Source organism: Manacus candei, unplaced genomic scaffold (assembly GCF_025592945.1).
Source record: "Manacus candei isolate 608988 ecotype Guabito, Panama unplaced genomic scaffold, ASM2559294v1 h1tg000035l, whole genome shotgun sequence".
NCBI lineage: Eukaryota > Metazoa > Chordata > Aves > Passeriformes > Pipridae > Manacus > Manacus candei.
In genome coordinates, this window is record NW_026138083.1 from 6,754,984 (window position 1) to 6,781,032 (window position 26,049).

Consider the following 26,049-nt stretch of genomic DNA (forward strand, 5'->3'; position numbering starts at 1 on the left):
AGTTTGGACTGGGGAAGAAAACTGGAAAACCACTATTGGAGCCTTTCCTACTTTTTTTTTTTTTTTTTTTTGCCTGCCAAAAGTGTGACATTCAGACAGGTTTATCAGCCCCGTGTTTCTCTGAGCCCTTCTGCTGCTCGAGTGGGCTGACAAAAGTGTGAATCCTATTGACATTATAAATCCATCCCCAAAATTGGAGCGGAGCGCTCGGAGACTAAGAAAGATGATGTCATAAATGTGAGATAAAACAAACACCTTCTTTATTGTTTGGTCATTAATGGGAGGAATTTGCCAATTGTGACAGAACAACTTTTACTTGGCTTTTCCTTAGTTTTAAATGTGAGTTTCTGGTATCCCAAGGTACTTAACTAAAATAAAAAATCTGCCAGAATTGGTGAGTTTACTGTTGGTTTGTGTTTTTGTCAAAGTAAGAATTAACTGGCTGTGTGCAATAAATGTGAGACACTTAAAATTTAACAGGTTTGTGGGTAAGTGAGCTTTATTTTGAATCATTGTTGATTCCTTTATCCATATGTTTTTTTACCAGTTTATAGCGTGGACATTGATTATGTTGGATCTTTCAGCTGCTTTTGTGATATGCTTGACTGGAACTGCATCCAGCTAAGGGCAGCCTTCTCCTAAAACAACCAGTAGGTTTTAAAATTTAATTCCCAGCACTTTTCACCATGGCAGGCAATTACTAGTGAATTTTAATGCTAAATTTGCAGGATTTCAGCTAAATAGTATTATAAAATATAAGTTTTCCATGTCTGACACCTGCCATTGTTATGAGTAGTTTTGTTCCTTGCAGCAGAATAATGATTTTGTTATGTCTTCTTAATAATTTTCATTAAATTCCCTCTACTTTGGAGTCAGGAGGACCCCAAATTTTAATTCTGGCTGAAATGTGCGTGCTCAGAATGTCGATTCTGAAGAAATTAAGGCACTCTACAGAGACTGTGGATTGACACATTAGGTAATCAGTCACTTAAGCAACAAGACTTACAGCTCTCATTTTGGTCTTGATTTAAGTCAGGTGTAGGCACTGAGAGTTTCTAAAAATAAGAATATTTAAGGAACTGTAAGTGTAGATTGTCTGTGGTGAAATGTGAACCTAATTCAGAGACCTAGCCATCTCAAAATAAATGGTTCATCTCAAAATAAATGGTTCATCTGTGCTTTTTGTGTTTGAAATGGAGAATTTTAAGGCCTAAAACAGATGATGCTTTTAAACTCCACGAGATCATGGCCAGGAAATGCTGTATAATTGCTAAGTATTTAAAATTAATTATGTTGGAGGCCTATAAACCAGTGCATTGATTGAAAATCTTCAGTTCATTAAACTTCCCAGTGGCAGAGGCCATCTCTGTGATATAAACTGCCGTCCTAGCACGGCCTGGCATCTGTGTTGGGATTGTTTTTAGATGCCCACCTTTGTTCATTAGACCAGCAGCTGTTGTCTCTTGCGGGGCAGGATTTATTTCCCCCTGGCACCGCTCTCAGAGGGGCAGTTTCAACTTTGGCAGCACTTACTTACAATGAACTTCTTAGAGGTACTTTTTTTTGCAGGATGAGATTGGGTTTTGCTACCAGTTGGGTTTTTTTGGGTTGTTATTTGGGGGTTCAGTGGGGTTTTTTTGTCTGTTGTGGTTTTTTTTTCCCTTCTGGTTGCCTCACACATCCTTGCAATGAATGTTTTTGAAAGGTCCACAACGATTGAGGACATGTTTAGCAGAGATTTGCTCCAGTCTGGGCAAAGCAGCTTCCTCTTGTGTCCCCCTAGCAGTGTCTCTGATATAAGGACATTGTTCTGGTTTTATCCACTCCTGGCATTTGCCCTGTGGAGGAAGGAACAGCACCATTTCCCGCATAAATCAGGCACAGGTGACTTACTTAAATAACTAAACCTCCTGAATTTTCCTGCTGAAAAGGAGGAATAAAAATCTGGGAAAGCACCAGAGAACAGGTATTACTATGGAAAAAAAGAATAGATGGACTCTTGAAATGCAACACAATCAATCTGCATATGTTGTTTACATCAGAGCTTCACTTTGTTCAGACTCTCACACAAGGTCACAAAAGAAATTTGGGCCTTATTATTCCTGGGGGAGTTTATATTTTTTTGCTGTGGTGTTTGATTACCTTACCCTTTTTTATTACCATCTGCAATGCAAGGCTAGTTTTGCTGAGGTTATTTTTTTTTTAAGCAGCATCCCATGATACCCTTAATTCTGTGTTTCCTGTGCTTTTGCTTCATTTGCAATTTTAAGAGATTTTTCTATAAGAAATAGGTTTGTTCTGTATTGTACACCAGTAAATTAGCTAGGTTTTTTATAACTATATAACTTTAACCCTTTAATTCTGGAGAACAAATGCAATCGCTTCACAATAAATTAAATAAGAAGGGATTTAACCTGTTACATCCATCAGTGTGCAGTGAGAAGGATGGTCAAAGATTCCATATTCCACATTGTTATTAATACACTGTCCTTTTGCATAAGAGTTTTATTTTGATACTTGATCTTGTTCATCTATTTTATGCAATTATTTCCATGTGACTTCACTGTGCGAGCAATGCCATTGACTGCAGCAGCTTTGAAAGGTGTTTTTCTTCATTAATGGCTTCTGCTGAATTGTTGGGAGAACAAAATGCTGTTCCTGGTGGCTCCTAAAACTTGTGGAAGCATGCAAGAGAATTGCTAATATTATTTTTCATGGAAAAGGTTCGGAGCAGTACTTTTAATAGCTTTACACAAGCATGAACAGCTTGAACTATGCAGCTGAATCTGAAGGTTCTTGAACCATCAAAATATAGTTCATGTTTCTAGGTCTTCAAAACTGAAAATTCCCTTCCCTGTGCTTGTCCAGGAGGGTGCATGAGGGAAGAGAGACCAAAATCCTTAGAAATAGGTTGGTTTATAAGCTTGAAACCTGTTCCAAGAAGCACAGTCTCAATGAGGATGGTTGCAAGCCCTGCCTTCAGTGCCTTCAAATGTTGATGATTAATCACTGTCAGAATGGAGACAGGATTTCTTTCCAGTGATGACTAACAGTTTTTTATTGGGGTTTTCCCATGTCTTTCCCAGAGCTGTGAAGTGGCAGGTCACTTGTGTATGGAAATTACCCAAAGCATGTATGTGATCTCCATGAACGTGGATAGGAAGGCAACCTGTGGAAAAAAGTGAGGCAGAGTGAGGGCATTTTCCATTGGTTGTAAAAAGCAGTGACAAGGCAAAGTTTTATCACGGTCACGTGAGGCCAAGTCAGAGTTGACCATAAGGGTCTGGGCTTTTCAGCCAGCTGCACAAAGAAGTTCTAGGGAAGGAACAGTGGGATATGATGGAAAATTTCTCAGCTCTGGTTAGAAGAATGCAGATGAGCAGCTATCCAGCAAACAGATGATTCAGATGAGATCTCTGAAACCAGTGTATCAAAGGTTCTTCACTGTCCTATTCATTTGGCAGCATGACATTATTATCACATAAATCTCTTTTTTCTTACTACACAATAACAATATATCTTTGGCCATCATTTTTCCCTCCTGAGGTTGTTGTCATTATCTGTAATTTCCACAAAGTTTCCATGTTAACAGGGCTTACCTCTCTGTACACTGGCATTACTAGTTGTTGCACAGGTCCAACAAACAAAATAGCTCATGTGAATGTTTTGTGAATTCCTGTTTCATGCTTTTTTTTTAATTAATGCAGCTAAGACATGTTTTAGCAGAGTCTAAAATCACATTCAGATTTGTTAATCCCCTCTACCTTTCTTTTGCCAATTATTTTCTTTGTGTTATGCAGAGTGCTCAGATTTGGCAATATATTTCACTACTTGGGTTTTGTTTTAAGAATTATTAAACCTGTGTTCTGCAGTGTATATTAGATTATATTTTTGGAAACAGAGTATTTCTAGCAGGATTTATTGAATTATCATATTAAATGAAAAATGTGTACGTAAACCAGAGGTCATCTCTGTTCATATATTTAATAAAGTATGGAAAAAAGAGGTTGTTTTGAGAACTTTGAGTTTGGTGTTTGGGTTTTCTCTTTGGTGGTGTTCTCCCCCCTCCTTCATTCTTCTGTGTCAGTCACTGAAGTACATCAAATGCTAATTTCTACTTTTCCATCCATGCCTGTCTGGATTATTTAATCACTTCATGTTGTGCCACCTTTATAAGGAAAGTTTGCACATTTACTTTTTCAGGTTTGGCAGATGTCTTCCCTTGTCCTTGTCATGTGTCAGGATTGGTTGTGATGGAATTGATTTTCCTGTTAAGAATTCAATTTCTTTTCAATTAGTCTTTCATCTTTCTGGAGGCTTCTTGGATTGCAAAGGCTGGACACAGACCTGTGTGGAACCAGCTCCAGGAAGCCACTGATAGACTACCTTTATTATGGTTTCCTTTGTCCAGTACTCCTGGGGTGAAATTCTTCTTTCTCTGTGAAGAATCATGCAGAAAGTGCTGGTTTTATGTTGGTGTCTCAGGAAATGCTAATGTTGGTAAAGATTGTGGTGGTGGTGCTTATAAAATTGTACTTGAGGTTGGTTTCAGTGCATACAGGTTTGGGAAAGCATTTAGTAATTAAGTGAAAATAATTAAATCGGATGTTGTGAGCACAGGAGGGATTTCAAACGTTCTTTTTTCCCCTCGAGGTTACAAAATATTACTCTTGCATTAGCATCTTAGAGTCTCTTGAGCAGAGATTTTGGGTAAGTTAAAACCAAGTTCAGCTAAGGCAGAGCAAGAAGAGATAGGGAGTGCACAACACGCTCACAGCTGGTGGCTTGGCATCCATGTTCTTTTCAGTAAGAAAGTTTTAGAAAACTCCACTGAAAGTGCAACATCACATGATTCTTCATTATCTTTCTGTCTAATATAAAGTATTTCAAAATGACAGTTTGAAAATCAGTGGCACTGTGGCCAGGGTGAGGATGGAGTACCAGGAGCTGCTTATCCAATTTGACTTGGTCACCTGAACGTCAGGTCTGGCACAGAACTCTTTAGAAAAGGCAGTCAGGATTTTAACACTCAGTAGAAGAATGTTTCATCCATTTGAAGATGTTTTCTGCCTCTCCACTTGAGATGTGTGGCTTCAGGAAACACTCAACACTTTACAAAGCCAGCTGTGCCTTTGATACAGGAAGGCCGCTCGTCGTTTCCATTGCAGCTTCAAAAACCATCCTGCAGTAAGGGCTTTTCCTGCTCCGCTGTATCCCGGTGGGCAGTGAGTGCTCAGTAGGGATGCTGAGTACCCAACCCTTGGATTACCCAAATCTGAGCCCAGATCTACAGTTTATGCTGTGCATGTCTTGGAAGCCCATCCACACCTGGCTTTTCAACCCTGTTCTGGTTTAACTGCTTCCAATAAGCTCTTGGGTTCTGCTTTAACTTTGAACTGGTAAAACCTGAAAGAAAATCTGAAATAAATATAGAATGATACACATCCAGAATCTTTCTTTTCTCCATAAGTATTTGTTCAGCCTTTATACCTGAGCTCAACCTTTTTGAGTGGATATTGTAATTTATATGATGATTATTTCTCCCAGTTGAACTCCGTCGTTGCTGCTGAATTAGGGCCCTGCTGTAGTTAATATGTTCATGCATAAACAATTTCCTTATTATTTTGTATCCTGTTTCTCAAACTTTTTTGCTATAATTACAGTAAATGATTTCTTGGATTGCATGTTGAGAGGGCAGAATTGCTGTGCCAGCAGCCTTGGTTTATTCTTTTGCTGGCTCCTGAGGGTAATAAGATCTATGCACTCTACTAATTTTCTTGCATACTTAGCTGCAATCGCAACCTTTAGTAATTATTTTTTAATTAACTCCAAAGTGTTGCATGAATAATGCAAAATTTAAAAAAAAAGTGTGAAAAGGAAAAAAGGTCAACATTAGGGTTTTTTTAAATATTTCAAACCCATAAGCATTATTTCTTGGAATTTTTGTATAAGGCATTAGTGGGACAGCATCATTAAATGATTTGCACAATTGTAGAAGTATCAGAGGTGTGTAGTAAAAGAGATGGGGATCACACTTGTTTTCATAATTTGTACTGAGAATTTCTTAGAGCCTTGAATAAACCCCTTTTCTAACACTGAAATTTTTATTCTGCTTTACCTTTTCTGGATGTTTTCTTTCCAATTAGCAACAAGTTGACTAATATTATGTTTTTGAAAAACAGACAGACTGAAAAAAAATAATATATATTTGGATGTCGACCTGCAGATCGGTGGGTCTGTGGATGTGAAAATGGGCAGTAAATGTTTGTGATGATCTATGTGAGGGAAATGTAAGAACTGGGGTTTCTTGACCGCGTTTTTTTTGGGTTTTTTTACAGTGGATGGCTGCATACACAGAGCTGCTGGACCCTGCTTGGTTGCTGAGTGTCGGAACCTGAGTGGGTGTGAGACTGGACAGGCCAAAATCACCTGTGGGTACGACCTGCCCGCCAAATGTAAGTCAGCCTTTCCTCAGAGTTTTCCTTCTCAACACGTGCTGCTGGTGCGCAGCCTCCATTTCCCTCTGGTCTAATTCAACAAGGTATTCATTTGACAGAATTAGCAGGGGGACTTAATTAAGCATGTTCTGTAATGATGTTCTTCCCCACAAAGCGATCCAGGCCTTTCTAAGCGATTATTTCACCTGCGTTATCCGATGGAAACCTCCATGTCTCTGAAATATAAAGCGTTTCTTTCATGTTTGTTTTTCTCTTTGCAAGCTAAAACATATCCGTTCATATGCATAATAAAGGATTGGAAATGCTCTATGAAGTATGAACAAAATATGCATTATCATATTTAAGCTGCGCGGAGACAGCTTTTGGAAATGCTGCATATTTCATATTCCTCGTGCAGACTCCTTGATCGGGAATACTTTGAGAGCCCAGGAGATAAAAGTCATGCATTGTGTTTTCAGCTGCTGCGTGGCATCTGATTGGCAATTAGTGCAAAGGCATCTGTCACACTTCAGCTTTCAACAGAGTGCAGCTCTGTGCTGGGATGTTTTTGCGCTTTGAAAGTGGAATTGTCAGAATTCCAGTCCTGTTTCAAGTAGGAAGTCGGTGGTTTGACCGCGTTGTGTGGATGTTGAGCTTGTCTTGGAAAACACTTTTGGGTTGACAGCACATTGGTCAGCCAGCGAGAATAAAAAGTGGGAAATCTTTGCAATTTAGGATCTTACAGAATAGTATATTAAGATATGAAGATAAAAGTACCAAGAAACCGTTGCAAACAGCAATATATATATATATGTAAAATCTAGTTATAACTAGAATTCAGGCTCTTTTTTTTTGTATACAGGTTGCAGCAGGATCATGTCTCACTCAAAAACATTTAAATCTCTCTGATTTGTGATGGAAAACCAAAAGCTCACTGCACAATCAGGTTCCCTTTAGGTTTCTGTGGCTCTTAATGTCACAAGAAAACTGTGTTCCCAGTCATTTTTTTGCACCTTCTATGATGATGATAACAAGAGCTTCCAGTTTTTTCCTTGACAGTGGGAATTTCTCTGTACAGAAAAGCTTTGGTTTACTTTATATGTAGTTTTACCACATGTTAATGGTTATTTATGAAAGGTTAATTTGACCAGAGGTCAGGGAAATTTTGGAGGAAGATTCAGTGTTAGGTTGGATTTATGTATGGCCCAAATCTTTACCAGATTCCCATAAAAGGGATAGAATTGTTGAATAACGCATTGTAATTTGCTGTACAGGAGATTTTTGATATTTAATTCTTCCTCTTATACAAAATAATATCTTGGGAAGGGCAGAAAAGCTGCCCATCCACAGGTGCATAATTCCTCCCATGTATTTTAGTGGGATAACAAAGATAATAAAGCACTTGATGTGTGTTAGAAGAGGAAAGGTCATGTCTGAGGTGTGACCTCCCTTCGGATTTTATAGCAGTTCAAGGGGTTGCTTAAGTTTGCTCCTGTTTGAAGGCTGTAGGAAAATTTTTGTTCCTCATGTAGGAATAACAAACAAAAAAATGAGAAACCCCATTATCACCTGAAGGTGAAAACAAAACCTGTAACCAGACGTGGAGAAAAGTCAATATTCTGCTTAATCAGTATTATTAGAAATTGAAATTGCATCAAAGCCACATCTGATTGTATTTGATTGTGCATCAACATGAGAGGGGGAAAGGTCTGGGGAGGGAAACATCCAGTTTGCATGCAAAGGCTGAGAATGAAAAACTCTTGATTTCTTTACTTTTCTCCTTAAAACATATTTGTGTTCACCAACTGTTGTTTTCTTTTCCCTTTCCCTTTAGAAGCTTTAGGTTGTAGGCTCATGGAATCATTGTACCTTTTATACCATTCATCTGAGAGCGATCAAACAATCAAGACTCTGGTTTGATATTTTAGAGAGCTATAAAGCCACTGGATGTCTTCAGTCACTCTCTGTCACTTTGTGTTAAGAGCAGGACAGTTTAACTGTGGAAGCTGTTTTACGTTTGGCTTTTGTGAGGAGACCAGCACCGTGATGGGGGGTCTGGACTTCCCCATCCCAATCCACCGTGGGGGAATGTTGTCAGCCGGCAACTGGCTGAGGGTTATGGTTGACTGGTAACTTCCAGCTTTCACAAGGAGTTTGCTTTCCATTTCTCTCTTTGTGTACAGGAGACCAACTACAATAATTCATTAACATTCTGAGTAGTAAACGGTTTATTCTGTTGTATCTGCTCTTCTCGTGACTGTGCTTGGATAAACAATTATAGCAAATATGAAATGCATTTCATTTGATGAATTGTTGGGGATTTCTTCTGTTATTTAACAGAATTGCAAATGTTACAATTCTGTTTCCTGCCCCTGGGATTTTCCCCTCTCAAGTTCTCGGTCTCGAAATGCTTTGCTTGGAAACAGCTTGCTGAATTCAGCAAAGCTGCTCTGGGATGGAGCAGCCTGTGTGTGCTGCAGGATGCAGGACTTGGGCTTCAGCTCAGGACTCCATATTAAAGAAGATTTAGCATTCAAAGTTCATGTAGCATATTGCTTTGCTTTGTAGAAAACTTGGAGGAAGCTGGAATTAAATTTGGCACTGAAGGGAAGGTGTGCTTTGCTAGGAAGGTGGTAGTTGGTAAATAAAACCCACGGTGGCAATCTCCTTTATGATCTATTGTATTTTTATGGAATACTTTGCTGTATTTACTTAGTTTAAGTAAGAGCAGGTCTGACAAATAATGTCTTCACGGTGGAAAAATTGAAAAATAATATCTGATTGAAAAATAATATCTAACTGAGTAATGTAAATGTATAGGCTGACTTTCTGTGATTTCTTCTTGGTGTCTCTGAGATCAGTTTGTGAAATACTTTTCCTCAGCTCTTTATTCTAATAATGTGAACAGACCAAGACTAACATGTTTACAGCCTGGAGATGTTGCTTTATGAACTTTTCAACATACGCACTTTTTTTTTTTTTAATGCCAAAAAGTAGTGTGTTTGAAAATAGAAATGAAGTGAAATAGAATTTTCTCATTACCAGTTAATGTAACATTCTGTACAGTTTTGCAGCAGTCAGTGTAATCACCATCTGCCTCCCGTGCTGCAAAAGCCTACACAAAGCCCCCCCAAATGCCACCAGAGTTATTTGCTGAATCCATAATTTGGTTGATGTCATCTATTGTTGTTTTTCAGCAAACACCTTTGCAGGCACCCAAGTTTCCACAGTGCTCAGGAGGGCTGAAAAAGGCAGTGCCTTTACTCTGAGATGGTTTCCTTTAATGCTGTCCCAGACCCATCATCAATTATTTAACTTCTGTACTTCATATTGTTGTTCCTTTTAAAGGACGGTTCATTCTAAATATTGTTCAACTGATCCTCAAACATTGAGCAGTGCTCTGATACTGTCATACTTTAAATAACAGATGAACAGTATCTGTTTTAAAGCTCCACAAATGCTTGTTTTCTTTCTCATTTGATTAATAGTCTCAGTTGGCTCCACTGGCAGAAAATGGTCTGGATGTAAATTGTGTTTATGGCTGGAATGAGGGGTCCATAACAACCCTGTGGCTTGTTATCTGCTTGCAGAGGTTTCACTATAAAAAAGGACCCTGTCAGAACACATTAGAGAATAAAGTCCCATCCTGCCTGGTATTTAACAGCCTTAAACCCAACTGAAAACCAGCACAGGTAAGTGGCACCCTGACCTTGGCAGGAAAGGGCCCCCAAACTAACTTTTTTTTCCCTATTGTTACTGAGTCTAGTAACAGTTTCTTTCTTTTTCTGAAAAAAAAAAAATTTGATAATAAACCCCCTAAACTAGGAAAATAAAATCTTACAGCCTCTAGTATGGGATAGAACCAACTATCAGTAAATCTGAAAGGTGGACTTGCAGTGGAGATGCCTTGCTGGAAATGCTGGGCACTTTCTAATGCGGTGGTTTATGTTCTTAATAAATCTGTAATATTTCGAATAATTTTTTCTGTTTGCTTGATATTTTTAGTGCTTTAAGCACTGTCCCTGAGTAAATACCATATATAGCAAGTCTTCTGGTCCAAAGTCACTGTGTAGATCAGCCTGGAGTAATAATGTGAATGTGCTCTCAGAGACAGTTCCTGCTGGGAAATAAGTAGTTAGGAGGAGTGCTAGTATTAAACACAGTAGGAGGAATCAGCTTTCAAATTTGTTTAATCAGATTAAAAAGTGGAGATTAGAAAGTAGAGATTAAAAAGTGTGCTTCAGTTACATAGACATAATTTCCAGTATTTAAAAGATGAATATTTACAGGGTATTATTTTAAAGTAAGGCTGCAAGGGTAGTGATTTTTAAATCTCTCCTTATTTTCTTGGAGATTGGTCAGAGAGCTGTAATTAAAGGGTTGATTGTGCAGAAATGGAACTCAAAAACTGACCAGTTGGAAAAATGGGGCATAATGTTCAAGGCTATTATTCAAATTTCCAGGATTTCACAAAGAGCTTTGTTTGTTTACTTACTTTTATAACTTTGGTTTATAAAATAATACATGAATTTTGTTTCAAATGATACTAAACTTCTGATATACAAGAGTTGGAGAATTGTTTTCTTTTGTGTGGTTCTGATGGTTGTTCATTTTGATACCTCCCTATTTATTCTGGGAATAGGTAGGTCTGGGAATTGGTAAATATGTTTGGAAATTGGAAAGGGAGATATTAAAAGTGAACAATATGTGGACAAGACAGGATTGCTTAGAGACTACTAACTTGGCTACTAACTCCCAGCTAGTCAAGATCCTCGATCTTCTCCCACAGCTCATGCATAACCAGACTAAATTTGATCAAATTTCAGTTGAAAAAAGGCTGCTGATAAGCCCAAGGGGACACAATCATTAATAGAACATGAACTCATAAATGTTATGAAGGTTTTCCAGGAGGGATGTCTTTCTACTCTTTATCTGAGCTGAATAGCATCACGTTATTGTCACAGTGTGCCCAGGCTGGGTGACACCTCCTGGAAAAAAAAAAACATAGCTGGAAAAACTCTGGATAGGTATTTCCTTAAGCAGCACTTTTTGCCATTCCTTTAAATCTTTATCATTGCTTAAATATTTAAAACTAATTTGAAAATTAAGCAAAGCAAGTTAACACTAATCAAAGGCCCGGGACCCCTTTTTCTTGAGCGATATTTTTGCTGTTCAGATTCCTTTGGGAAAGGTTTTCTATATGGTTAACAAAACCACTTACCACATATTTATGTTTTTCTTCTGAGTAGTGTCTAGGTTTCAAAGATGTTTTTTTTAATAAGCTCATGTTATATATTTTATGACTATTTTGAAAATAAGTGCAGTCATGTCTTTATTGTGTTTTAATTTGATCTAATTGGCTCCAGTCTTCTTAATGACCTGCTATATTCACCATGAGCACTCACATCCATTGCATATGCTGTAAATGTGTTGGAAGGGAAATATTAATGATTATTTCTTTGGTCTAAAACCTGCTTAGATTTTAGAGAGGGTTTTATGGGTATTGTAAAGCTTTATGGCTTGTCTCACCCTTACATACACCCCCACATCCCCCACACATACAGGAAGGGAGAAGAGGACTCATGGGGATGATGGGGAATGCATTTATCAACTCCAGCTAAATAAGTTCAAACATCTCCTCCTCTTCCAAGTCTGCTCAGGGTCTGTCATCAGTTGGGCAGAAAAGGGGCAAGTGCTGTAGCTCCCAGTGGTTATGAATCCGCAAGAACCTTCCCTCACAAGAGTATGTGGTCTTTGTCCTTGGGTTTGAGCCAAGCTCAGGCACATTTTTTTAATGGATGGATTCTTTAAATTTTAATTTGTGAATGGACCCCCATGTGTGTTTGTCAGTGCCCTGTGCTGTGGCCAAATCCTGGCAGGCACTGCTGGAAGCTGCCTTTCCACATCCAATTGTTCCATTACAAATGTCTGTGTTGTGGCTGAAGGAAATGTTTTACTATCGATCCTCCTCTTCTGGGCATCACTTGTTGCGGTCTGAACCCTGAACTCCAGGGCAAGAAGTGGGCCCAGAGAACTTTTAGAGGAGGGCTGAACCATTTGCTCAGTAACTGGGTGCACCAGGGGCGTGTCACGTGTGTGTTAATGCGCTGTAATGGCAGGCGGTGGAAACCTGGTACCGTGAATTTCTCTCCATGGCATTCTTTCTGTAATTCTGGATATCTGTCGTTTCTGCAAAGGTCTAATTGTTGGTGTTACTGAAAGCAGTCACAGAGCTGAGTTTGCAGGGGGGGTTGTTGGGCACAGCAGCCCGCGGGGTTTGGTGCCACAGATCCCTGGCGTCGGCATCCAGCACGCTGGAAACCCCCTCGATGGAACAGAGAGTGAAAACACAAGGTGTAAACACTTTCCTAATGACTAATTTATGTGTAAGGTGCTATTTAAAACCTCTCCTAATTTGGTGCAAAATAATTTGTGCTGGAATATGCCTTTCCACACTGGTGGAGAGTCATTCCTCAGGTATGTTGGCACTGGAGCAGGGTGTTGTGCCCCTTAAGGCTCATATATTTGATTTCCTCCATACTTGGATATAGTTGGTCCTTTTTACTCAAATAATAAGAATAATAATAAAATGTCTGATGCATGGAATGAAAATAAACAAAATTCTCATCACTACAGTCAGCTGACAAGGAGAAGGGGTTAGAATGGGATGTAATGGAGATGTTTATGCTCCTTTAACTGCAGTGGTTGCTGCTGCTCCCACTCTAATACGTTTCCTCAGAAGCCAAAGCCAACACTCAGTACTTGAAAATTATTCTTTGATGCATGAGATTTTGTCTGCCTGAATTTTGCTTGTCTCATTTTAAATGGTGATAGAAATTGCTTACTGTAGTAAAACAGAACATTAACCTCATAGTGTGTTGGCACTCTGTGATTTATGCTGTTTTAGTCTCTGAAAAATATGCAGCCTGTCTCCCAAACCTGGATTTAGCTTAGGAAATGTGTTGGCCCAGGCTTGGGGCTTGAATTGGAGCACTAACTGCTGATCTTCCATCTCCCTAGGGTAGGAAAAAGGTTTAAAATTGGAACCTGTTGGAGGTCATTAACTTCATATCATTTCTTCAGATTAATAATAATTATGTGATTGTAGCTGGAATGTTTTAGAAATGTACAGCCCAATTTTCTTTCTTGCAAGCAAAGAACGGGGTTCCTTTTTGTGCTGAATCCGCACATTACTTAGCCAAAAATATGATGAATTATTTGCAAATGGAAATAATCAGATCATAAGTAATAAATAAGAACATTTTCTTTCTACTACTTTGAAATAAAGCAGAAGGAGTAGTATGAATGTGAAAGGTGCTATGATTTTTTTTGAGTTCTCCTTCACTCACCCACAAACCTCGCTGTTCACTTGAGGTTTTATTAATTTTAATTTTATATTTTTATTTCGTTTTTCTTTTTCTGGATATATTTTGAAAGAATCACACGGATGAAAAGTGAGAGTTCTTTACCTGTAGTATAACTTTTTTAGGCCAGCCTAAAATGGATAGATGGGAAGGTTATGTTACATGGTTTAAAAATATCTTTGTTTTACCCAGCAGATGAATATTTGTGGCTGTTGCACATAAACTAAGTACACGGACCAAAACATGGGGTTTTTTTGTAAAAACTGAGGTCAAACATTTGAAACATATCTCTCCAGGAAAAAGACATCAGGTGTGAGACCGTAGGGTGTAAATAATGCTTTAATTGCCCATAGGAAAGAATCTAAATACCGATTAACCAGATAGTGAAAAGAAATAAAATTTATATTCTTCTATATGCTGAAGATGCTGTTTCACTGCTGGTGAAAGGATAACATCATTCAAGATGTTTTGCTTTGAAGAATGGGGCTCAAAATCACCTGGATTTTTGTTGATGTGCAGCACTAGAGTTTAGTTCCCTCTTTATTTTAGATTTCTGATAGCATCCCTTTTTTCTTAACACTGCCTTCACACTCAGACTTTTAATTTTTTTTTAGTTTTGTTTGAAACATTTCATACAAGTTGAAGAACATAGGTCAGGGTTTATTTTTTTCATTTCTTAAAATTCTCGGATTCATTCCTTCAGTTTTTGGTATTTGTGAGTTTTCAGCAATGTTTGTGAAGAGTCTTGATCTTGATTCAGTGATCTTGAACCTTTTCCAAACATTAAAAAAAAAGAAAACCAAGTGATGGAGGGGTTAAATTTACATCACTATATATCTGTAGCTCTACATCTATTTATCTCTATGTGTGTTTATATTTTCTCTGTACAAGCTACTCAGGGTTGCAGATTATTTACACCATTGTCTGGCTTGAAACTCTTCTAGCATTTATTCCCTTCTGAGTAGATGGCAATATCTTTTAGGTTAATTGGCTGTTAAGGAAAAATAGGTTCTGTGTGTTGTTGATTTTTGGCCATTTACAGAACACTTGGAGAAGTTTTTAGTGGTTGCAGCACGGGGTTCTCAGCTCACTGGACTAGAACTGAAGTTCCACTGTTGGGAATACAGAGGAACTTGAAAGTACATCATCTAAGGGGCACAGCAGTCACTCTGAGCTGGGCTTTACACCTTTTTGGATGTCTTGGAATGTTAACAGAAAACTTAAACCATGCCTAAAAAGCCCCAGCAGTATTCAGAGTGACTGATAGTACTTGTAGGGCCAGGTTTAGGAGGAGAGTGTATTCATGAAATATGTAATACTCTCAGGGTAAACTTTTTATGGCTCTTTCTGCCCACATGTTGGTTTGTAGGTGAGTATAATATAATTTATGCAGTAAGAAGCCAGAAGAAAGTGTTAATTAAACAACTGTCACCAACTTTGAATTACATCTAATTTTGTACTCTTTCTTAACTCTTTGTCATGCTACAAATCTCTCTTCTGGTTCCTCAGGGAAGGAGTTACATTGAATTCCCTTTAACCTCAGGCACAGTGGTCTGAATTCTTCTATTTTCTAGTGATGTATCAGAGAGATGGACAGAGAAAAGTTTGACCATTTTAATATTTCAATGTGGCAAAAAGGATGTGTGTGAGACATGCTTGCACACTTCTAAGTATGCTAAGTTTTTCAATAAAAATAACTGGTAGATTTCCAAGGCTTATAAATAAATAAACACATAAATGAGAAATGCTTTGCAGTGCTAAAAATAACTCCTTTGATATCTGATTACATGTCTGTCTGTCTGGATCACATTTATTTCAGTGTGACTTTATGCAGTGTTTGCATTAGAATTAAAACATGGGGATTGGTTCTGAGAAAGTAAGAATACAATAAGAATATTGTTGAAATGACTTGTAGCCTGTAAACAGCAGGTCATCAAGACAAGGCTGTAAACTGCTTAAAGTACCCATGAACACAATGGAGGAAACGATTTCTGTTGAAGCTTTTTGTTTTAACAGCTGCATTATTCGATTTTAATCCTCCAGTAGAACTGGGGAGGCTCCACACATGTTGTAAGTGATGCAGGGGTGGGGGAAGAAAGCCTTGAAATTTTGGGAGGTGTCATGGACAGCAAAATAATGTCATATAATACACTCTGAAAGCCCACAGTTCTGAAAATTACAATTCATTCAAGTAAAAGATTGCATTTGTGTCGGGTATAATCCTGTCAGAGGTGTAATCTAGTTTAAAACAACCTTTTTTTTTTTTTTTTCTACAAAATGAAGCAGAAGTGGCCCCAGGGAAGTCTGTTCATTTAAAATTAATTTGTTGCAACACAACCCTGTTCATGAGAAGCTGAAAGTGAAGTTCATGCAAAATTGACTGGGAAGCTATAAATATTGTTGGATTTCTTTCCCTTTAGAGAGTGGAACATAAACAGATATGGAAAACAAGTTGCTTTAAATCACAGTCTTACACTTGGCAAAGAGAGGCAACTTCAGAGAGTGAGTTTTGGCTTTGAGCATTTGGCCACAACTGAAGGATAAAACTACCTTCCCAACTGCCAGATCCCTCCTCACTGCTTGTTTTCTCAAGGACATGAAAACTCCCCTCTTGTTGTGATTTATTGCTAAAACATATTTATTACTGATAGGGATTGCCACTGTGTTAGCATGGCAAAAATTAGGGTAGAAGTAAAGAAAACTTGTATTATATAGGTTTTCCCCCCTGGGGAGTTCCAAGGCCTCAGAGAAGAGGCAGAAGATCCGTGTTGGAGGTCTCTGGGTCTTACAGATACTTGGATGTCCTATTGCAGCTACAGATCCATGAGTCCTTTCTTCCATATGGAACTTTAATTTTGAGGGTATCTGGGTTTTTCTCCATCTAAATTCTGTTTTTAATTGTCAAATTAATGTAATTTCTAACACTTGAAGATCTCTAAAAGCACAGTAGATTTCATCTCGGGGTTTTTTCCCCCTATCTTCTTGTTGTTGATTTTAGACAATACTTTGTTTAGCTTTCCTACCAGATGGTTTTGTCCAAAAGAGCAGTTAGTTCATGGGTCAGAGAATCCCTTGTGATCATACACAGAAGGTGAGGCTGAAAATGAGAGAGAACTTTGGTGTTTTTTGTTTTTTCTTTTCAGTAGCACTATTTTAGAGGCCCAATGACCACGACTCAGAAATCAGGGCAGCACGAATGACTAAATCCCCTGTATGGTGGGCACAGCATGTTCTGAAAGGAAATCCTCTAAGGTGGAACAATCTTTCACCTCATACACCCAAGAGCTTGGGGGAGTTGGGCCTTCTTCACACGCTGTGATGCTCTTTGGTGTGTCGTGTCTGGCTGTGGCTTAGGAAGAAATTGTAGCTGCAGAGCTCCTTCCACTGCTGCTCCTCTCCTCCCAAGCAGCCCTGAGCTGTGCTCCTGCCTGCAGGGACACAGATTTGAAGTGCTTGTTTACAAATAAAAACCACCCCCGCAATGTGTGGGAACCCACATGTGGGTCGGCATGACAGCAATGGGAAGGAGAAAGTTTCCCAATCTGATTTAAGTCGATTATCTTTTAATAGGAAAGGAACATAATTTTTAAGATTCTTAAGCATTTTCTGTGCGTAAAAAACATTCTTTGAATTAATTCCAACCGTGGACATGACTTTTGTGCCGAAGTAACTTACCCAGATATCAGAGGGTATCAGAGCACTTCAGGTACCATTGAACCAGCATCAGTTGGGGATAATGTTCTGTCACTGCTATTCAGTGTTGGATTTGAAGTAGGAGTGTGTAGGCAATGGCTCTGTAACCCATTATCTAATCTGCTTCCTCGTAGGAGTCCTATTTTATTAAATAAATGGCCATTCATATTAGACACAGCTGTGGTGAGTCCCTGTCTTGTGTTTTTCCAGCAGCCTGAGATTTTATGTTTCTCAGTAGGGTGAATGAATTGTTTCCTAATCTGCCCAGTATTTTATGGGAGGGAATTCAATGGCTTTAAGTTTGGGAAAGCTTTGGGCAGGGCCAGTTGCACCAAGCCCTGCTCTGAAATGGCTCCAAGGTGGTCACCTCTTGATAGTGCCCTTTCTGGCCACATGTGCAGTACACATTTGCTCTTCTCCCACACTTCTCCTCACTTTTCCATGTTATCCAGCCAGCCAAACGCATCTCCCATGGCAGAGGAACTCAATGTGTTTTTCTTTGAAGGTGGGCCTGTTACCTCCAGACTATCCTTAATACAAACCAGTGCTAAAGCTCCTTTGATTTATTTTGTGTTTGATTGGAGAAATCGTAGGGGAGACATGCTGTTGTGTTTGGTAAACAATGTATTTACCTACCAGTGTTTTAAAACATAAAAGCACCCCACTGGCTTACAGTAGCTGGATGTTCAACAGCAGGAGCTGTGATTTGGCTCCAAGCCCAGCATCCATTACATCCTGCACCTTTAGCCTCCAAACTGATCAAATGGCAGGTGTACAATTAACAGTGTTCAATTAACTGCAGAGTCTCTGCTTTAAATGCTTCTCCTGGCAAGTGTATTATCCCTCTTCTACCTCTGCATTCCTCTGCTTCTTCAAACTTCCCTCCCTTTTTCTTGGGCAGTTGCTTTTAGTGGTGATCTCTCCATATTATTATTGTGTCTTGTCATGGATAATTTATTTTCCATCTCAGTTTTGCAACTTGTTTTAATATATGCATTTAAAGATGATTGGCATTTCATCAGGTGTTCTATGTGCCATTTTCTCTTCCACAGATACAGGGAATGCCCCTTTATTTTTACCAATCACAGCTGTGGAAATGTTCCTTCTATATCGTTGATCAAACCATACCCATCTTAAAATGCATTTCTTCTGCTTCCTGCCTATCAGATATTGAGAAATGGTTAGCTGCAATTTCTCAAAAGTTGCAAGAACTAGTCTAAGCTTGCCTCCTGATCAAATAAACTCTGAAGACATAATGCTTTATAACAGGCCAGACTATGATTAAACACACAGAGTTTTAACTTGTGAATACTTGACCAAATAAATGCCATAATCAACTGGAATAGATGGCGTGTGATGATTTGTGGGGTGGGAAAATCCTCCTTTATTAAGGATTTCTTACTTTCTTACTTTCATGACCCGAGTTTCAGCTCATAATATACATTGTATCTTTAAAATTATCAGTTGTTAAAGTTTTTTTAAAGAAACTGTGGCTTTTCAGATGGTTGTGTTTTGCATCTTCATGTGGAATTATGTGCTCCACTGGTGGGCTGAGCCAATATTTCTTTATCTTGCCTACTGCAACATCACTCCTGACTAATTCCTATTAAAAATGTCTTGAGACTTCTTTAAAAATCATGCTTTTCTCCCTTTTTTAAAGGATCATTGTTTTTGAAAGCTAAAGATGCTCTGTTTCTCAGCTTTTGGTCTGACACAGAATGCATTTCTTCAGCTCTAAAATGTGAAGTTTCCATGTAACCACAGCTTGTGAGATCCCCTCTTTGGTGTATTTATGTTTGAAGGTGTTCATTTGAGGGTAATTCCAAGGAAAAAGAAAGTCTCCTGTGGCACAGTGGATGTCTGCACGTGTTCTAATCTCTTGCTGTATCACTGTCTGGGAGATTTCACCTTCATGTTTAGGGAGTTCATTCGGGCTAATCAGGATTGGCAACTTTGTGCAAATGAGATTGTAAATGAAGCTTGAAAGTGGAATTTATTTTAAAGAAAAATATTTGGATTAAAGACGCTGTGATATATTTATCATTCTAATTTCCTCTTCCAGCTGAACACCCTTAGCATTTTTGTATTTTCTTGTATTAAAGATTTTGAAAATTAAAGAAATTAAGGCAGATCAGTAATATTTCCTGCTGGTTTCCCCCCTGAATATCAGTCATACTTAATGCATTCAGAACTTAATTGTAGCACATGGAGAATTCAGTCTTAACTAACAAGCTAAGAAAGAGAGTAAATTGGTTTTCCTTCTTCATTTTGAAGTGTTTTCTTGAGAACAACATTCTGCAGGGACGAAGGTTAAATTATGGCTCCCATTTAGGTGGCTCTGTGTTTTAGGAGCAGCCAGAGATGTTATTAAACACCATTTCCCCCTGAAGTCCTTCCTAAGCTCAGTGGAGTTGGTTTGAAAGCTGATAGCGCTCTGCCCTTCATGAGCAGCCAGCTTATCTTTATGTTCCTGGAGACTTGTGGAATTTATTCAATCCTTTAAGGAATAAAACTGGGATATACTTTATACGTGCAGATTTTTATCTATTTCCTTTTGCTTTATGGACGTTCCATCCTCACGCAAGGTCAGTGGGAGTCTCTGTGCTGTTCTCACAAGCACTCCCAGTTCTTCTCTCTTCAAGTTCCTACTTGACTAACCAAACCTTTGCGTTGCTCTTTTGCCCAATTCCAACAATTCCCTGAGGAGCTGTTTTCACTTTCTGCAGCGCATTTACATTTTATCTTTGTAAGAGAGGAGTTCTGGCATCTATTCTTTCTTCTGCCCTAATGGGATTGATTTTGGAGTTACCTACCCAACCATTCCCACATTCCTGCATAAGTATAAACCTGCAAAATACATGGAACAATGACCTTTATATATCAGAAGATTAACTAGACTGGAGAACAACAAAACTGAGCAGGAGTCTTCCAGTCGTGTGGAATGATTTTTGAAGCTTATGTCAGTTTTGTGAGAGCTTTAATTTTACATTCCTATACATTTCAGATTACTTGACAATAGCAAGCTAATAGTAGACTGTACTTTTTTTACTTAGAGAAAGGAATGGAACAATTAAAAAAAAAGTAGTTTCTTGCTTGAGAGGAGGAATGATGTTTGTTGTTTGAGACTTCTATGATTAAGAATTTGCAGTTTACCCTCTGTTGAAGGTGTCAATTCAGAAACCTAAACAAAGTCGTGGAGGGAAATTTTTGCTTATAAAGCCTTTTGGGGAGCTTAATGTAGTTTGCAAGTTTTCCTGTGATATTTAAAAGGAATTGGTGAGGTTGTGGCAGTGGCACAATCCGTATTTGTGCATCAGAGATTGGTTTTCTTACTCTGGCTTGTGCCCTTCCTGTTAAGATTGTTGCTGTAGAGTTAAATAAATCTGGTTTGATATTGTGGATAGCACTGAGTCTGTATGTTCCTGTAGCATATGGCCTTATTCTTCAAATAAGGGAAATCTAAAGAGAAGGGATTTCTCAAGGATGCACAGATCTTTCTGGTGGGCAGCAACTTATGAAAGTCAAATAATTTTCCAATTTCTTTTTTTTTCCTTGTTTCTTTCTGGGCTTACCTAAACATGGTTGATGCATGTAGTTCGAGAATAACTGAAGTAATAACATCCTGGGATGAAATGGCCTCCTTTTGGACAAAACAAACTCAAAGCTGGAATGCCGGAATTGGGATTCCAGAGCTGGGAAGAAAGATGGTTTGTTAAGAGACATATGATTTTGAAGGTATTAATTCTTTACAGCCTGAGCTGTCACGTTCCAGAGTGTTTCCTGCAGGAGAATATGTGAAGTTACCAATTCACATTGTCAACACAGAGTAAATAGTCAAAATAAATTAAAATTGCCCTCAGTGAATCGTTGTCCCGAGGAATTTGAAAGAAAGTGGTGTTATTGAGATATGTTATTTTCTCAGCAGGGAAAGCCAATGTGCCTTCCCAAGAGTTATCTGTCACTTCCTAAATACCTTCTTCAAAACCTTGCATATATTTTCATTTGTTTGTGATAGGCATAGAAGTGGGAAGTCCCCATTCATCCCTACTGCTCTCAGTACAGTATCTAACAAGGTTGACAGGTCTTGTAATTTGTTTGCTGCTTCTATTCTTTCATTTCTTTTCCTTCAGTTCACAAAAGAGCTGTATTCCAACTCCTGTCACTTTTTGTGTGCTAAACTCACTTCAAGTGAACCTACATTTAAATCTCAAATCTTCTGCTCTGAATTAAAAGGTGACTGCACTTACATGAATAGATTTTGAGGATGAAAATAATAAGCTTCGGTAGCTTAAAATTTCATTGCCTAAATCTGTTAATACGTACTAATTCTAAAGCACTCTAGTGCTGATTTAAGATCTTACTAGACACCTTTTCAGAGAGATTGCAGAATGAGTGTGTGGGTGCCAGGCACATGGCAAAGTCTGGCCATCAAATAATTATTTGGATTAAAAAAAGAAATTAATAATAAAAAAAGGCACTGTGGAACCTGAAGGGTCTTGCTTAAAAGTTTCCTGGGGTTGAAAATTCATTCCAACAGTTTATGATTGTTAAAAGCATCCAAATGCCTTAAAAAAAAGGTTGCAGCTTGATGCAAATGCCTTAAAAAAAGGTTCATTGCTTGATGGAAGATGCTGCTGTCAAACCTCCAAGTGGGAATTTTCACTGCCTGGGAGAGTCACCCTGACATATGAACTTTAATTAAGGGCTTAAAGCATTATTTGGTGGGGAAAGAAAGGGGAGAGGAGAAGAGGAACTGAGAACTTTGACCAAAGAATAGAATTTAGGCCCAAAAGTTACCTCATACCTCCACACCATTTTCCTTAAATTAAAATTCAGTGGGATGTAAAAGGAAGAGGAGTAACTGGGTGATGAGTTGCTGCATGAAGATTTTGAGGAGTTTCTGTTTTGTGGCTCTGTGTCAAGAGCTTTCTCACGATGCGATTGTTCCATGACACGAGTGGAGAGGTGGTTGAAGATGTGGGAACATGGAAGCTTCCAGCAGTAAGCTGTCAGTAAGGGATCATTTGCCCTGTTTAACTCTGCTCTGCCCGTGGGGGTTCCCTCAACACCAAATCCTGTCAGGCTCTGGGCACCTCTGGAGCGCTGCTAAAAATCCCAGCTGGCTTTGCAGGTTTCTTGGCACCTTTCAACAGTGCACAGAGGAAGAATGTCCCAGACCTGTTGGAACAGAGTGGTCTGTGAGCGCATGGAAAAAATTCTTCCACCCATACCATGACTGGATATGGGGTGTGTCCCGTGCAGTTTGGGATGGGAAAGATTGTTTCCTGGAGGCGATCCTCGTGCTCCCTGCCTCTCCCCACAGTGAGCTCAGAGGTGTGTGTAGGAGGACACCCGTTTATTATGGCTCAGCTCTGCTGTCAGAGCCCGCTCCTGTGCCTGACTGCAGGGATCTGACATGGATTTGGGCTCCTTTAATCCATCCTGTCCTGCAGGACACAGCCTGACATCATGCAGCACTGCTTGGCCCTGAAAGTGAGGAGTGAGGCAGGCTTCCAGTCTTCTTTGTGCCCCATTTCCTTGGCAGTAATGAATTAATCTAGCATTTTAAAGATTGGAAAGAATCGAGACCCAGTTATGCATTCAGCTCAGATTTCCTTATTTGTGATTCCTCAAGGCACACATTTTAAAAAATAGATCACAAGGTACATATTTCCCTCTCAGTAACAAAATAGCAAACTTTATAAAAAATAAAAAAAGCGGCTTCATCATTCTTTCAGCATTTGAGGAAAGTTAGCCCAGGTTTAAGGTGTCTGCTCCAACTCTGAACTGCTTGATTTACTTCTAACCCAGGGCTTTGTGCAGCATGGAGGATCGTGGGGTATCGGAGATGGCAAAGCAGAACACGTTACAGCATTTCCCTCCCTTCTCCTTTTAGGCTTTCACAGAGCAGAGGAATGTTTTCGCTGGGGTTTATTGAGGGAATCAGTGGAGCACCTTCTGGAAAATAAAATTATTGTCTTGGAAGACATAAGGGCTAAAACCTAATAATGAAGCAGCAGGTGAAAAATAATAGTGAAGCTTGTTTTAATGTGGGAAGTGGAGAATGCGTAATTGAAACAGTATGCTGATGAAAAGGCATTATGTGAAGCTGTCAGAAGTCATTATAATACACTAATTAACACTCTTTGCGCTCCTAGCTTATGCTGTTGTGTTCTAATATTTCTTCCTCTTTTGCCTTTTATATTCCTTAACCTTTTCTGCAGGTATTTGGAGTGGTGTTTCCTGCGTTTTGCTCTTCTAAATGCTTTGTTAGAAAAACCTGTCACCTGTATAATATGGATTTTCCTCTTGGTAGCAATTTAACGTGTGTGCTTGGGGTTTTGTTTTCTTTCTGCTTAAAACAGATTATAGCACAGATTATATTTCATCCTAAGCAGATAATGTCAGACTGGGGAAACTTTAAAGGGAAAACTTCACTCTGTGCATGTGACTGATGCTTCCCCCGTCTCCCTGATGTCGTGAGTCTTTTCTGGAGAAAGCCTCCTCCTGATCATAACGAATCTAAACAGCCCAGTAGATCCTCATCTCTCACAGGACTTCTGGAAATGCTTCAGTGTGAAATCACCCTGCTTAAAATGCCATCACAGGGTTTATGCACTACCTGGGGAAATAACAGCTGAAGTGACAGGCAGGGCAGGAATTGGTTCCATGAATGGATTTCATCCACTGCACTGAATTTAGCTCATACTGCTTTGGGCTGATTACCATGATTTTTACCTACTTAGGAATTTTGCCACTGCTGCTCTTCCATTCTTCCTAACGCACCTACATAACACTAATCTGCTACAGATTTTCAGTGCCTTTCCAGGCTCCAAAATACAGGAAGCAGGGCATAAGCTGCTGCCCAGCCTTTCCTAACAGGTCCACACTTTGTGGGACAGTTGATGAGCCCTCCATCCCCAGATGTGCCAGCTGATTCCAAGCACTAGCAGGGCTTCCTGCTGCTCAGATATCTTTATCCATCTTGCCTCAGTTAATATTTTCTGAATGGAAGAACCAATAATTAAAGATGCAAATAGAGAAAGAACCACGTGTTGAAGGAAATCTTGGATGGGAACAAACTCAGGGAAATCAGACTCCTGTTTCTCTCCCCAGCAGTGGAGTGGGTGCAGTTCTTTCGTTCCCAAAGTATTTAGAGCAATTCTACTTTTTTCTGTGGCCAAACATGGAAAACTTTAGTACAGCAGGGGGAAAAGCTCTCCACAGAAGATTCTGTTTATGGAAAGCGTTGTGCAATCCATGACTGCCACGGCTTTTCTTGCTCCAGTGTGCATGCCCACATCCACATCCCCGCTGAAAAATACCATTTACAGTTAATGCCTCAGGCACATCTCCAGTGCAGTGAACATGTATAATTCCTAACATAATATTATGTGGTAACTGTTGGCAAACTCTGATGGAAGTCAACTTAGATTAATGACTTCTTGATGTTAGGAAATGGCATCTCAGAGGTACAAGCTGTCCCGGGTGCTCCAGAGGCAAGTTACTGTCACGTCTGGGCTGGTTCCTCCTGGAACTCATCCCCTTGGATCATCTGGGAACATGGAGCCTATCGGAGGATGCTGCTGGGGCAGGGTGTGGATACAAGGCAGGGAACACGGTCTGGGCTCTGAAGGAATAGCCTGGGGGAAGGGGGCCACTTCCACTCAGGGGCACTGCTGGAAGGGTGGTTTTTCCTGGGGCTGTGGTTGCCAGAATCTGCTCCTGAACTTTGACACCGATTGTGAAATCGCGTTTCCTCCTCCTTGCGCTTTTTGTGCAATCATGTGAGAAATCACCAGATAGGCATCAGTCCTGGTGCTGCTTCAGGACTTCTTCCTTTCCCAGGATCCTGGGGATAAGGTGGGACCCTCTGACTGAGATCCTACTCATCACCAAGTTTAGCAAAATGTATTTTATATAGGTGCAATTTTCCAGAAGCACAAAGGAGCAAGTGTTGGCTTTTTGGGAACAGGCCTTTTGCTCCCTTCAACAAACTTACAAAGAACACATTCAAAAAACTCTTTTGGTTTTGATATTTAAGGCTTGTCTTCAGAATAGCTCCTATCTAGATTTGTTGTCTCAGCTTACAGAATTACTTGAGTGGTAAAAGAAGCACAAAAAATGATATAGATCCTCATCTCCTCTTTTAATGCAACCAGAGCGATTTCTGTAGCGAAACATTCCTGCAATTTCAATTTGGAAGGGTTTTGGTGCTCTGAATAACACATATAATCTGAATTATACCTGTAAATTAAAACGGTGTTGGAATCATCTTTCTCTTTTAAAATGAACATCTGTTTGATTTGCTCAGGTTTCTTCTCAATACCAGATTGCTTTTTTTGTGTGCCATTGCTTTTCTGCTGTCAAGGCTCCCTGCTTATTACTATTGGCAGCTTTGGAACACTTCTAATGTCCAATCAGTAAACCTAACCTTCATCGAGGGTTGTTTCCCATAGCAGCTAAGATGGTGTGTCATCTCAGTTATTTCCTACTTTAATGTGTATTTGAGTCAGAAAATAATGGGATTTACCCAGGCAAACCTGATTCCTTTT

The 26,049-nt window shown here is 39.3% G+C and overlaps 1 protein-coding gene across 3 annotated transcripts in view; it reads left to right on the forward strand.

The window, feature by feature from the left end:
- The window catches only part of MACROD2 (mono-ADP ribosylhydrolase 2), an 840,112-nt gene that overhangs the window by 243,495 nt on the left and 570,568 nt on the right, over positions 1 to 26,049 (forward strand). For all 3 annotated transcript variants that reach the window (XM_051792687.1, XM_051792686.1, XM_051792688.1), the window contains exon 5: positions 6,339 to 6,455. In XM_051792687.1, the coding sequence (XP_051648647.1) occupies positions 6,339 to 6,455 (117 nt within the window). The remainder of the gene's footprint in view (positions 1 to 6,338; positions 6,456 to 26,049) is intronic.